The sequence below is a fragment of the Neofelis nebulosa genome, chromosome 18, assembly GCF_028018385.1.
Source record: "Neofelis nebulosa isolate mNeoNeb1 chromosome 18, mNeoNeb1.pri, whole genome shotgun sequence".
In the NCBI taxonomy this organism is placed as follows: domain Eukaryota; kingdom Metazoa; phylum Chordata; class Mammalia; order Carnivora; family Felidae; genus Neofelis; species Neofelis nebulosa.
This window is the reverse complement of record NC_080799.1, coordinates 41,751,234-41,765,680: the sequence shown is the minus strand read 5'-3', so window position 1 is coordinate 41,765,680 and position 14,447 is coordinate 41,751,234. Positions and strand designations below refer to the sequence as shown.

Below are 14,447 nucleotides of genomic sequence, written 5' to 3'. Positions count from 1 at the left end.
GTCTCCCTCTCTCTCAGCCACACTCCAGCTTGTGCTCTGTCTCTGTCTCTCAAAAATGAATAAAACATATAAAAATTTTAAAAAAAGTTCCATTCCTGGACCATTCCTCAAAGCCACTGAATTGCACTCAGCGAGGGGGGCGGGGGTTGTTGCAAGGCTGATGCTTATCAGCTGTGGGGACATTACGGGTCTGGGGTCTAGCTGGCCTTGCTACCCTGCCAGGGGATATTCCCAGGAGAAGAGCACAAAGAAGCAGATGTGGCTGGTGATGGGAGGCTCTCACAGAACCTGCCTGAGGAATGGAAGCCTGGTGGTTGAAAACAGCTGCCCAGCTCAGGGAGCATCCCTGGGACCCCTGGGACCCTCAAGGAGGAAGAGAAAGAGAGAAGGGCAGAGTTAGGGGCCAAATTTGCTCTCCTAATCAGCAGCGGAAACGTGAGCCTCTGTCTCAACTCCTCTGTGCCTGTTTCATCAATAATAAAATGGAAAAGGGGCGCCTGGGTGGCTTAGTCGGTTAAGCGGCCGACTTCAGCTCAGGTCATGATCTCTCGGCCTAGGAGTTTGAGCCCCACGTCTGGCTCTGTGCTGACAACTCGGGGTCTGGAGCCCACTTCAGATTCTGTGCCTCCCTCTCTCTCTGCACCTCCCTGCTCGTACTCTGTGTATCTCTCTCAAAAATAAACATTGGGGCGCCTGGGTGGCTCAGTAGGTTAAGCATCTGACATTGGCTCAGGTCATAATCTCACAGCTTGTGAGTTTGAGCCCTGCATCCGGCTCTGTGCTGATAGCTCAGACCCTGGAAACTGCTTCAAATTCTGTGGCTCCCTCTCTCTCTGCTCCTTCCCTGCTCGAGATATGGTTGCACATATCTGTGAAAACACTAAAAACTACTGAGTTGCACACTTTAAATGGACACATTATATGTATTTGAATTATGTCTCAATAAAGCTATCTTTTTTTAAAAAAACCTGTTGTCTACCTTCCAAATCTATCCTCGGCCTAACCATTTCTCCCACCCCTAGCTTGACATCTCTCACCTGGGTTGTGAAACTTCTCAGGGAGGAGCGCCAGGCCCTCTGTTCCCCACACGTGCTCCCTCTCTGCACATGCTTTGGCGGCCCCCTCCTCCACACAGGCTTGCTTTCTATGAGCAAGCGCACCGGGCCTCCGTGCTCTCTGCTGGGAATGCCCTCCCCACACAGCTGCCCAGCTTTCCACTCTCCTCCCCTATATCTTGGCTCCTTGTCACTATTTCTGCAAGGCCTTCTCCTACCACCCTGGTGACACTGTCTCCCAACTAGCCTTCCCCTCTCCCCAACCTAACCTTTTTCTCCACTGCACCTATAATTGTCCAATAAACTAAATAACTTACTTATTTGGTTTCCTCGTCAGAGATTTTGTTTCCCAGTGCCTTGAACAGACTTTGGATGGATGGATGGATGGATGGATGGATGGATGGATGGATGGATAGATAGATGGATGGACAGGTGGATGATGGATGGATGGATGGATGGACGGACGGATGATGGTAGCAAAATATAAGGCCTTCCCTCAACTCAGTGGCAGAGAGTTCCAGAAGAGAGGAGATTTGAGACTGGGATTCATAACCACAGAAGTACCCATGGGTCAAGTCATTTAAGCAGCCCAGGCCTATTTTTTTCTTTTTCTTTTTTTTTTCTTTCTTTTTGTGATCAAAGGGTCCTAGCAGTAGTTGCCTTATCAGCTCAAAAGGTTACTGTGATAACCATAAACTTCATTCCTGAATTTAAGACCCTCCCCTTAAGCACACAGCATCTAACTGGAGGGACAAGCCAGACAGAGGAGAGCAAGGAATGCCAGGGTAAGTGCGGTCAGCTTTTCTAGAAAGGCTAGCAGACAGTGGAGACCTGTCCCCAACCCTGCTCTCCTCCAGAACCAGGACGAAGCAGAGACAGGGCAGTAGAGCCACAGCCACCAGTTTCCAGAGCTGCCCTGACACCCCAGACTCGGGGTCAGGGACCCCTAAGTCTGCCACGAGGACACCCACATGCCCATCCTTACAGCTGGGCGTTCCTGCTGCTGCTGGCAAGGAGGGGGCAGAAAGGCAGAGATAGCAGGATGCAAACCTTCATCTGGAAGTTGGCTCTCCAAGGATCTCCTGCAGAATGTTAGGAGGTGACTCCATGCCCCGCTTACTCTCCTGCTGCACTCGGGGTGGGAGACTCCAAGGGGCCGGGTACCCACCCGGAGAGGGAGAGCTAGGCCTAACGTTGCTGGGCCTCAGTCTCTGGGTTCTTGGCCTGCGACTCTTCTCCACCACACACCAGCCCAGAAACAGAGCCTCCTGTCCCCAGGACAGGCCCACTCTATCTCGATCCATACCTGAGCACACCCAACAAGGAGCTGGAACATGCCCCCCCCCCCCCATCCTCCCCAGCACCAGCACAAGGCTAGGTGGCCTCCTGGGATCGCCTGCCCCCAGCCAGCTGTCGGTCCATTCGTTCAACACGTTTGTACTGGGTGTGTCAGCAGAGCTCCAAATTAGCTGCTACGGCAATAGCGTGGGCGGTGGGGCCAGAGAGAGGACGAAGGAAACAGGTGCCATCTGTGCCCAGTAGAGGGCTACCACGCAGGAGAGAGACGGGAACTATATGTTCAGAGCCAGCAACCACTCAGCCGTTGGGTCCAAGGCTATGGAGCCTGAGGGGTTGAAGGGTGCCCTCCACCCCCAAATTCCCATCCCTCCAGAACCTCAGAATGTGACGTTATTTGGAAATAGGGCCTGTACAGATATAAGTAGTTAAGCGGTGGCCATACTGCATTAGGGTGGGCCTTAAGGCCGATGACTGATGTCCTTAGAAAAAAAGCAGAGGACACACAGAGACTCACAGAGGAGGGGCCACGTGAGGACAGAGGCAGAGATCGGAGACGCGTCTACAAGCCAAGGAAGGCCAAGGATCCACCAGAAGCTGGAAGAGGCAGGAAGGATCCTCCTGTGAAGCCTGCCAACATCTTGATTTCTGACTTCTGGCCTCCAGACTGCGAGAGGTTAAGTTTCTGTTGTTGGAAGGCATGAGGTTTACGGTCACTGGTTCCGATGGCCCCAGGAGGGGAACACAGGAACAGCGCTGAGGCCTGGCCCCACGAGGTCTTCCTGACCCCCCTCACACTAAGCGGTGGTGCTCTCACCAGCCCCACGGCCCTCTCCCACCCACTCCCCTTCTCTGCACACTCAGGCTACTTATTTTTAGACCCTGTGACATGTGCCTTATACGGTTCCCTCAGCCGGTCATGAGTGGGGGCTGCCTCCCCCCACAGCCTGGTTTGTAAGCTCTTTGAGGACAGAGAATCCAAAGGATGTTAACAGCCCTGAGAAGGGGCAGAGATGCTGACAGATTCCCTTCATTGTTCATGTTTCATGATATTTGAGGAGACCGGTGGCAGGTGTCAAGCCAGAGGACCAGGGACAGCAGCGATAGCCTGTAATTACTGTCACAGTCCTTTTAACCTTAAAAAGTATCTAATATCAAAAAAACATTTTAAGCATCTGATAGCCTTTTTTTAATTTTAGTCACATCACAACACCATGCTGTAAATAGGGCAAGTATAATTATCTTGTTTTATGGGCAAACAGGTGCAAAATGGTAAGGGGCTTGGTGGCAAATTTGTGACAAAGCCAGTGTTTGCTCGGCCCTATGGTCGCTGTGTGTCCCACCCCAGGCAGGCTGCTCTGCTCCCAATGCGGGCAGCCTCAGGTGATAGGGCTCCCGGTGAAGAGACTGCTGGTCTAACTACCAATTCAGGAGGGAAACTGAGGCAGAAGACAGGAGAAAGGTAGATTTGCCACTGGGCTTCTACTCCCCTCACAGCCTGTACCCAGGCTCATTCCTGAGGCCAGGAGGGGCTCCCCAGGCCACAGCAAGTGCTGTGACCCTTCTCCAATTTTTCCAGACCCCTTCCTGGTGTCCCGACCCCCTGAGATAAGCTAGAGAAATAAGTGATCTTCTACTACCTGACATTTGAAATAAAGGGTAGGAGGGAACACAGGGGCGGGGGTGGGAGGGCAAAAAAAAAAAAAAGGACCAATGAAGTGGCCAGAAGCCTCTCTGGAAGGTGCAGGTGCACAGAACAGGCAGTTGGGGAACCATAGGACAGAGAGGTCATTTTCAAGGCAATGGCTTTGTCAAGTCTTTAACTATTGCCACCTAGGGAAACTTGTATGGGAAACAACTGGGCTGGCCAAGTCCTAACCAAATGGCCACTTGGAGGAGGACCAGGGGCCGCAGTTTTGGCGGTGAGCTGGTGGAAAGGCGGGGGGGGAGGGGGCTCCCAAACCCCAGGGCTCTCCCTTGGCCTGAGCTCCCAACACAACCCACTTCCTGCGGGCTCAGAACTCCAGGCCAGACTTTGCCTGCACCTGTTTGAGCTCAGAATGCAGTCCCTGCTCTAGAAGGATCCAAAAATATCTGAGAAGGAGAAGGAGAGGGGCTGCAGTATGCCAAGGGCCCAGGGAGAGCCACCTGGTTCAGTGTTCCAGGCCCTTCGCCCATCAGGGGGGTCTGACCCCACCAATAGGAGCCCCACACCCGAGCCAGAGCTGGGCTCATCGCTACCCCTCCCAGTACAATGCCCCCAGCGTCTCCATTCCTGGTTCTGATCACCACCTCCAGATGCTCTTCCTCCTCTGCCTGCACAAACCACCCCCTCATTCATCAGACATTAAGGGCTTTCTGTGAACCAAGCGCCAGGCTAGGCACTGGTGACTCAGCGGTGAGCAAATTAACCAAACACGAAGCCCGTGCCCTCTCGGAGCTGACAGTCCAGCGACTGTCCCCCTTCCTCCCAGTGCAGCTGAAACCCTGCCCCTCCGTGAGGCCGACCTTCCAGCCCTCTTCTGAACTCCAACTAGAGCTGCCCGGGTGTTAGTTACATTTTCTCTCAGTGTGTGTCATCTCCCCAAATAGAAGTCAGCTTCTGGGGCAGAGACAGCCTGTTCCTGTCCGAGCAGTGTGGCTGACCAGGACCTCATGGTGAACACAGCCTGGCGTTGGGGCCAGAAAGTTGGTTTTTCAGAGAGGGGTCCCCATCATCACCCCCTTTCCTGCCTCTCTCCAGTCCTACCCCCTCTCGGTTGCCGCCGTGTCCAGATCTGTGTTGCACCTCATATCTCGCTTGTCTTTTTTATGTTCGTTTATTTCAAAAGAGACAAAGAATGAGAAGGTAAGAGAGAGTGGGGGAGGGGTGGGGAGAGAGAGAGAGAGAGAGAGAGAGAGAGAGAGAGAGAGAAGAGAGAGAGAGAGAGAGAGAGAGAGAGAGAGAGAGAGAGAGAGAGACCTAATCCTAAGCAGGCTCCTGACTGGCAGCTTGGAGTCGACTTGAGTCTCAAATCCATGAACCATGAGATCATGACCTGAGCAGAAACTAAGAGTTGGACACTTAACCAACTAAGCCACCCAGGCGCCTCTGTTTTCTGTTTTAACTTTTTAATTTTAATTCCAGTTAATTAACAGACAGTGTAAATATTAGATTCAGGTGCAGAAGAGAGTGATTCCACACTTCCATACAACACCCGGTGCCCATCACAACCGCACGGTTTAATCCCCACCCTGTATTTCCCCCATCCCCTTATCCCCTGCCTCTAGTGTCCATCAGTGTTTTCTCTGTAGTGAAGAGTGTGTTTCTTGCTTTGTCTCTATTTTTTCCCTTTGCTTGTTTGTTTTGTTTCTTAAATTCCATATATGAGCGAGATCACATGGTATTTGTCTTTCTCTGACTTGTTTCGCTTAGTGTTATACTCTCTAGATCCATCTGTGTGGTTGCAAATGGCAAGATTTCATTCTTTTTTATGACTGACATTCCACTGTGTGTGTTTGTGTGTGTGTGTGTGTGTGTGTGTGTGTGTGTGTACCACATCGTCTTTATCCATCTACCAAGGGACACTCGGGCTGCTGCCATAATTTGGCTATCGTATTAACAGTGCTGCTATAAACACAGGGGTGCACGTATCCCTTTGAATTAGCACACTTTATATTCTCTGGGCAAGTACCCAGATTATAAGGCAGTTGCATTCTTACATCACTTGCTGACCATACACTGCTCCTCGCCCCTAATCATGAATCCATTCTGTTCCCAACACAGGGCGGGCTCCCCAGGGAAGGCCCGTCTCCCCTTTCTGACTCTGCGCCGGGCCCTTCTCCTCCCCAGAGCTGGCCACACAACCCACACCTGCTCTTTGCCCTTTAGCGCTCTGAGTGACAGAGGACAAGAGGGTCCCGCCAAGGTGGTGAAGGACAAGGACCCCTGGGGGGAGGGTCCCCCAAAGTGTCGAAGGAGAAAAGCCTTTTCTCACTGCATAACATTCTTGCAGTGAAGCCAGGGAGCCCGCCCCAGCTAAGCCAGCGTTCTACTCGAAATCCTTCTGGGGACCAGGATTCGGAGTGGACAGAGCCATGGAGACTGTTTTCGTATGGTTCTGATGAGGTAGTCCCAGGGAAGACAGGCCTCTGGGGTGGTGCCAGGCAGGAGCTGGCTGCCGGAACCACAGTCTCATGGTGGTGATTCTTCAGGATCAGGCCCCTGGGCACACCCACCCCAGAGTGGCTGGGAAGGGTGGCCTGCTCTCTGTACAGCTGGCTGCTGCAGGCCCTGGCTAGGGGGGTGTGAACGGCTGACGTCCTAACAGCAGGGACTGCTTCTGCAGCCCAAGCCCCCCACCCTAAGACCAGGCAGCTCAGGAAAGGCGGCCGTGGAGCCCTCTGTGAGGGAGGATAGGGAACTGACAAGTGCAGGCATGTCTCTGCCTGGGACCTTGACTCTGAACAAAACCACCTTCAGGGCTGCAGGAGGATGGGGCTGAAACCAAATGGGACAGGACTTCCCCGATCCCAAAATGAGTCCCGCCAATGGGCACGGCCAATTCCTCCCAGCCAGGAAAAAACCCCAGAGGAAACCTGAGCCTGGGACTGTCTCTGTTCCACAAGAAGAATGAGAACCGAGGCCGACATCCGAGGAACTCACCGTGTGCCTCCCAGCCAGCTCCCGCTAAGTCACAGATCCTGATGGAGTCCAAATACAGAGCTTTTCCCATTGCAGGCCCAGGGGACATTTGCTGGAATGTACACCTTACGTGGTGGAGCTTGGGATCAGACTCTGCCCTATTCTCCACAGCATCTGGCTTGAGGGGGCTCGTTCACCAACTTTCGCTGACACAAAAAGGTTGGGTCACTGATTTCGTCTCCGGGCTCTGCCTGGTGGGTGTTCCTTCAGCACCACGGACCAGGCTCTGGTCTCGGCCCTGCTGTTCCATACCATGCAACTTGGGGCAACTGGCCTCCCTTTCCACCTCATGGGTTCTTGGAACATCTGTCTGGTTCCTTCCCCCGACCCAGTGACCCTCCAGGCCCTCCATGGCAATCGTAGTGTAGGCCAGGATCCCTACACCCTATATTAGCTCCCTGGCTGGCTCCTGAGTTTGCCTGGAATGTGCAGTGTCCCTCTGAGGTCTCCACAGTGCTATGGCGTGTCTCCTAAGACCTATCCCACCCTTCCTGCACGTCTGGCATCTTGGTCACTTCCTCGCCACCTTGTGTCTGTCAGTCCTTGTCTCTCCTAGGACCCTTGCCATTGGCCCATAAACACACTTCGTCTTCCTAGTGTTGAAAAGGAAATTTGCTACATCCACAAACCCCCTGCCCACTTACTCTCACGTCTCTATCCCTCCTGAGCCCACTGTCCAAACGTGTTGCCTCTGCGCCTTCGCTAGATGGACGTAAGGCCCTCGTGCTCTGCCTGTGACCTCAGGGTATCAAAGCTAACGCCTCATCTTCCCCGGCATCTCTTTGGCATTTCATCCCTCCGACCGCCTTTCTAGAATGCGCCCTTCCCAGGGTGCCTGGGTGGTTCGGTCGGTTGAGCATCCAACTTCTGCTCAGGTCATGATCTAACAGTTCGTGGGTTCGAGCCCCGCATCACGCTCTGTGCTGCCAGCTCAGAGCCTGGAGCCTGCTTCGGATTCTGTGCCTCCCTCTCACTCTGCCCCACCCTTGCTTGTGCTCTGTCTCTGTCTCTCAAAAATGAATGTTAAAAAATTTAAAAAGACAAAAAACAAAAACCACAGAATGTTCCCTTCCCTTGGCTTCCATCCAGGTCACTGCCTCTTCCCGGGTCTCTTCCCCTTTTCCTGAAATCCGCTCACTGCCCAAATGTGGCACTGCCCAACGACCATCCCTGTATCTTTTCTTTTCCTCTCTCTGCAACAGCCTCATCTTCACCCAAATGAATCTCATGTCCGGACCTCCAGACCTGACTTTCCATCCTCCAACATCCAGGATCTCCACCCAGATGTCTCCCTGGCACCTCAAATTCATAATGACCCAAACTGAGCCTTTAAAATCTGTTCTTTAATGTTCCTGGTCATTCATTCACTCACTCATTCATTCATTTATTTTTCTGGCAAGATCACACCTCCAGTGACCCACACTAGACCCTCAAGGCCTCCTTCTGGCCCTGGCTCGCTGGGGTCCAGTGGACTTCACCGCAGCTACCTGCTGGGTCTGGCCCTCCTCTCCGCCCACCCCCCCAAACTGCCTTGCGGAGCTCACACCCACTCCAACTGGCGTTTCTGACAAGGTCCTCTAGTCAGCCTCCCTCGTCCTCCCCCTCCCTCCAAACACCTGCTGGACGGATGCTTCCAAAGCCCTCAAAGGTTACCCACCATCCACAGAGCAAAGCCCTCCTCATCAGCCGACCACACGTGGCCCTTCAGAGGCCCAATCCAGCCTTCCAAGGACCTTCCCCGTGACCCCCACTTTGCTCTGCCTGCCCTTATCCTCGCCCAGTTCTCCCCAGAGCCCCGACCTCTCCTGACAGCATGAGTTTGTTTATCCTGCTCCCTTAAAGTAGAATCTTCTTCTTTCCGTCACTCCACATCTCGATGCTACTTTCTTCCAGGCCCATCTCAAACATTCCCTCATCTGTAAACAGTTCCTGACCCACTCAGTTAAAACCGATCTCCCCAGGCACTTCCACCCTACCTCACTTTACCTGTGCTTCCCTCATGACACTCACGTGTGGCCCACGCACGCGCATGTGTGTGCGCGTGTGTGTGTGGCCACAAGGCAGAAGACACCCTATCTCCTGTACCGGATTGTAAGCATGTCAAGGGCGAAACGCCCATGTGAACTCCCCCAGTACCAGACCTAAACAACAGGAGGTACCTGATAAATCTGGGATGATTAGTACACAGTGAGATGTGGTGAGGTGTTGGAATGAAAAGGCTTTGCACCCAGGCAGCATTTAAACATAAGGGGTTGTGCTGTGAGTGGGTCTGGATTGGGATTTGGAGCAGGGAAGGTGTCCTGGAGAGAGCTAAGCCCAGCACCCCACAGTGGCAGACCCCACCCCTGCCCACTCTCCCGGATGTACCCTCGTCCCAGACCAGGAGCCACGGCACCTAGACCCTGTCCTTGGCCCTGGGACCCTGTCAGAGAGCAACAGCCATCTTCCTCCTGTGTCTGTAGGGATTAGGCTCCTTCCCAGCCCACCACACTTAAGGGAGCACCAAACAGCCAGATGGATGCAGCTGGCCTCATCTGGGCCCCCTTCCGGGGGAGCAAGGACACCTGAACTCCAGCTCAGACCTGCCTTGAACCAGCTCTCTGACTTTTATTGCCACACCCAGGCGAGGGTCAAAAACAGCATTTCCCAACCTCTAGTTCCACAGGCCACTGAGCAAGGCGTGCACATCCACTAGCAAATCCCAGTGAGTGCTTTGGAGCCTCGATGTGGGAAGGGGCAGACTAGTTTCTCCCTGTGGGCTCATCTGGCTGCACCGAGCCAGGAATCACACCTTGCGGGGGGCACTGCAAAGGCTTCTGTCCTCTCCCCAAAACCCCTGAGCTCATGACCCCTCCCCAAGGTGGAGATCGCAGCAGCTGGGTTGCCCTGTTGAGGGAACACGAACGCAGCCTCTTTCTGGAAATAGCCAGCCTAGGGTGGGTGAAGAGGGGCCACAAAGGGGTTCCTGACAGACCCTCATCTCTCACAGAGAGGCCGGTCAGCCCCAGCATGCACCAACTTCTCATTATTGGGACAGCAGGGTGGAGGCCAGAGCAGGCCGCAAGCAGGCCAAACCAGGGCTAGGCTGGAGGAAGGAACGGACTCAGAATCCCCTTCTACCCCAACCTCTGCATCATGCAGGCAGCAGGAAGCAAAGAAGTCCCGAACCCAGCCGAACCCAAATGCTCTCTCAGCGCTGGCCACCCCCACCACCCCACTCTTGGAGGAGGGTGAGACTGTCTGTCCCTAATTCACTGCCTGACCTTGTACACATCTCTGGTTCCTCCAGCTTTCACTCTCTTACCTCAACAATACTCGAGGCTGCTTTCCCCTGTCCTTGAGCAGGCCTGTGACCAGGCCAAGTCCCCAAGACAAAGAGGAGGACCCCAATGGTCAAAATGCCCAGAGGCCTTGGGTCAGGGGGTGGAGACTTACAGGGTGTCTGGTGATGGGGCCACGGCAGTTCTGGCTGCGTCCTAGCATCAGGAGAGGTACTTGGTCCCTTGCTAGGGAACAAGAAGAGGCTGCCTCGGTCCAGAGGACCACAGGGGCAACATGGGGACAAGAGACGGAAGCACAGCTCTGTAAGGCCCCCTCCATCCCCGGGGAGCAGGAAGCTGGATTAGACAGAAGGTCAGCCTGCCATCCAGCCAGCAGCGGGATGGAAATGAGGGTCCAGTAATAGGGTGGGAAGTTCAGGAGCAAAGCTGCTGCCTTTGGGCAAGGTGGCATTTACTTTGTGGCACAATTCCAGTGGGAAATCAACCAGTAGGAAGGACTGTCATCATGGGGGCAGGGAGAAGCCACCTTACGGCTGGAACCTCCTAGCGGGTACAGGAGACAGCTGCCTTTGCGGTAATCTACAGCTGGTAGAGTGATAAAATTCACCCCCCCCCCCCCAGGAGAAGAGCCCACAGCCCAATTGGTGAGCAGGAGTGAGGAGAAAGGGGACCCTGCACATGGTGGACAACCCCTCCCTGGAAGCCAGGACTGGGCCACACTGCAGAGTCCAGGAAGGAAGGAACATGCACAGACAGGATCTTCGCACAAAATGCCTGCCTGCCTCCTTTCCCCCACAGCAAGATCCCCAGGCAGGCCTTATGGAACGTTCCAGATGTCCAGTTCCCTTGTTGGGAGGAAAGATGAAGGATGTCCCTAAAAGGCTAAGAGTCCCCGGGCCTGCTGTGTGGAAGCAAGGCGGCAGCTGGGGCTGGGCGGAGCAGGGCAGGGGCTGTGAAGGGGAGAGGGCAGCAGTGGCTTGGGGCTCAGGATCCAATTACACGGCTGTTTCCATACTTAGCCACCTGACAGCCGCTTGGAATCCTCACCGCTCCAGCCACAGCAGCGCTGCAAGGCCCAAATTAACTCAAGGGCAGACAAGGGCAGGGCCCAGCGGCGTTCACAAGGCTGAATCCCCCCACCTAGGTCCCTAACCCCCTGAGGGAACAGCTTCTGCTCCTGCCTGCTACCTGCCCTCCTGGCTGGGTCGAGGACCTCGACACACAGAATCTCAAAGACCCGAGTGGCTGGGGCTCTGGCCCTGTGGTCCCCGGTGCAGATGAAGACGGCCACTCATGAAAAGACAAAGCAGGAGACCCAGATGCCTGGGGGTCCCCAGATCACCCCCAAAGCACTACCAAGCGAGACCTAGCCGCAGAAGTCTCGGGAAGAGAGAGGTGACAAATGATCTGGTGTCCCCTCCATGCCTAGAAATAACCCCCACGCTGTAACCTGAGCCACCGCCTCTGCCACACAAAGTGCTGAGATATCAAAGGGAGACCGTGCACACATGCCCCAGCCCCCTTCCAGTGGAGCCCCCAGCCCAGGCCAGGGATACCCTGCAGGGGGTCCTGCTCCTCTCCCAAACTCTGGCTCCGATCCCCAACTCCATCTCCAACCTGTTCCCAACCGACCTCCTTTCTACCCTGCTGTTCCCCAGACAACCCCCAACTCTGTGCACTGTGCCCGGTGTTCAGTCATGCAAACCCAGCCCCTGCCCAATCCCCACCCTGGGGGGGGGGGGGGGAGGGTCAAACCAACTCAGACCTCCAGGGGCCCCTCCAGCTCCAAGACCGGGTTCTTTTCGCCCATCTAAAAGGGTCCTCTAGTCTTGACTTTTGGGGTCCTCTTCCCCAACATCTACTGGCCAGACCTTGGCTCAGGCCTCATGCCTGCCTGCACCTCTCGGTTCACTGCTCCCACTTTCTCTGGCTTCCCATGGAGCCCCCGACGTCTCTCAGGTTCTCTGTACCATTTCCTCCTGGGCCCCAGGGAGAAAGGAATGGAGACGATGCCAGGAGTCCATGTTTGCCATCAACCCCAGGAACCACTGAGGCCTCACCATCTACCGCTTGAGCCTCTCTCCCCTCCCCCCTTCAGTAAACATAAGACCTCAGGGCACGTGGGGGTCGTGATCTGGCCCGGCTGACAGGGGTAAGGGTCATACCTGTTTGTCCTGGGAGCAGGAGCGATGCCACAAAGCAGCAGAGCAGGACCAGCGCCCTCATGGTGACTGCCAAGAGAGCCCAGCTGCTCCTCGCCTCTATTTATAGGGCTGGTGGCAGCGCCGGGTGGGGGAGAAAGGGTCACACAGTCACTAGGGCAACTGGGTGGACGTGATGGGGAAGCCGCGCAGACCCTGACAGGCCATGCAGAGGCTGGCTCCACCACTGCTGTGCCTGCTGTCAGGCCCCGGAAGGCAGAGCCCGGACCGGATTCTCTCCCCCCAGCAGCCCTGGGGTCACGTGACATGGGTCACAGGGCAGGGGTGGTAGAGAAAAAGTGGGGCATCCCTTGGGTTAGGTCTAGGGCTTAGGAACCCGAGCCTTTTCAGCATCTGTGCTAACTTGATCTAAAGTCTGGGCCAAGTCACTGACCTTGACCTGCCTCAGTTTTCTGAATGAAGGAGCCACAGGGCAAAGCGAGAGAGATTCTATTTGACAGCCACCGACAGACATTTCAGCCGTTCCCACACACCCCCCCCCCCCCCGCCCCCACAGGTCGGTCAGGAGGGTGAAGCCACAATAGCTGCTTAAGGAAACCTGTGATCTCTGACCTTTGAGGTAGATGGCTAGGAGCTTAACCTTCTCAGGCTTCCAGAAAACACAGAATGCTGATGCCTCGCAAGGACAAAGGGGAAGCTAGGAGACATGTCCCGTGCTATGATGTAAGACAGTGAGCAGAGATCCATTTCCAGTAACATGGGGGTTCCAGAACCTTCTGTCGTGTCTGCAATGTGATGTTTGATGCAGTTTTCCTAATGGCACATGACAGCCCCTAAGAACCAGTTCTCTGAAGCTGAGGGAATGCAGACACTGGCTTGTCAGGCTGGAGGGAGGGTGTCACTGTGAGGATGGCAGTCGTTCACGGAGGAGAGGAACTGAAGTCAACTGGCCATTCTTCTATGGGCTTTACATTTAACACAGCTTCGCTGGGGTCTAATCCACCTGCAGCACAGAATGCTATTCAAATCTGATTCATTTTGACATATGTGTATCACCACAATCAAAATAGTGACCAGATTCCTCACTGCCCAATTTTCCTCATGCCTTCCCCCTCCAGCCCCCTCCCCAGCAGCTCCTGAGCTGCTCTCTTCACTATACATTAGTTTGTATTTGTGGATGTAAATGGAACCACATCGTATGTGTTTTTTATCCGGCTTCTTTCACTCAGCATACTTACTTTGAGATGTGCTCACGTTGCAGTTGTGTATCGATAGTTCATTCCTTTGTATTCCGGACAGTACTTCACTGTATGGACTGGCCACAATCTGCTATCCACTCTCCTCGTGACAGACACCGGGTTGTCTCCAAGTTTGTGCTACTACTGATCGAGCTGCCGGGAACATCTGTATACAATTCCACTTACCAACGTTCACTTTCTTTTCTCTCCAGTAAATACCCAGAAGGGGAGTGGCTGGATCACACGGTGGGGGGTCCATTTAACTTTTTCCTAAGGTGACTGTGCCATTTTACATTTCTGCAACCAGTTCCTCCACATCCTTGCTGATCCTGGGTAGGGTCAGTCTTTCACATTTTAGTCATTCTTGTAGGCGTAAAGTGATATCTTATTGTAGTTTCAATTTGCATTTTCCTAATGACTGAGCGGGCGAGGGAGAGGCAGGGGTGAGTTGGGGAGGGACTGAAAGAGGGGGAGACACAGAACTTGAAGCAGGCTCCAGGCTCTGAGCTGTCAGCACAGTGCCCGATGCGGGGCTCAAACTCACGAGCCGGGAGATCATAACCTAAACCAAAGTGGGATGCTTAACCGACTGAGCCACCCAGGCGCCCATGACTGATGATATTAAGCACATTTCCATGTGTGTTTTTGTGATCCACTTCTTTCGTGTGTTTTTGGTGCAGTGCCTGTTCAAAACTTTCAACTATTTTTGACGGGTTGTTTTCTTCTATTGA

General features: G+C 54.2%; 1 protein-coding gene across 7 annotated transcripts in view; it reads right to left on the bottom strand.

Moving 5' to 3' along the window:
• The window catches only part of SRL (sarcalumenin), a 47,090-nt gene that overhangs the window by 24,339 nt on the left and 8,304 nt on the right, over positions 1-14,447 (bottom strand). For 2 of the 7 annotated variants that reach the window (XM_058712150.1, XM_058712151.1), the window contains exon 1: positions 12,482-12,746. The exons of 1 other annotated variant lie outside the window; for it this stretch is intronic. In XM_058712150.1, coding sequence (XP_058568133.1) covers positions 12,482-12,542 — 61 coding nt within the window. In that variant the 5' untranslated portion in view covers positions 12,543-12,746. Of the gene's footprint in view, positions 1-12,481; positions 12,747-13,090; positions 13,482-13,716; positions 13,915-14,447 lie in introns of those variants that run through there. 4 more of the 7 variants (XM_058712153.1, XM_058712154.1, XM_058712155.1 and 1 more) reach the window with 3 other exon arrangements.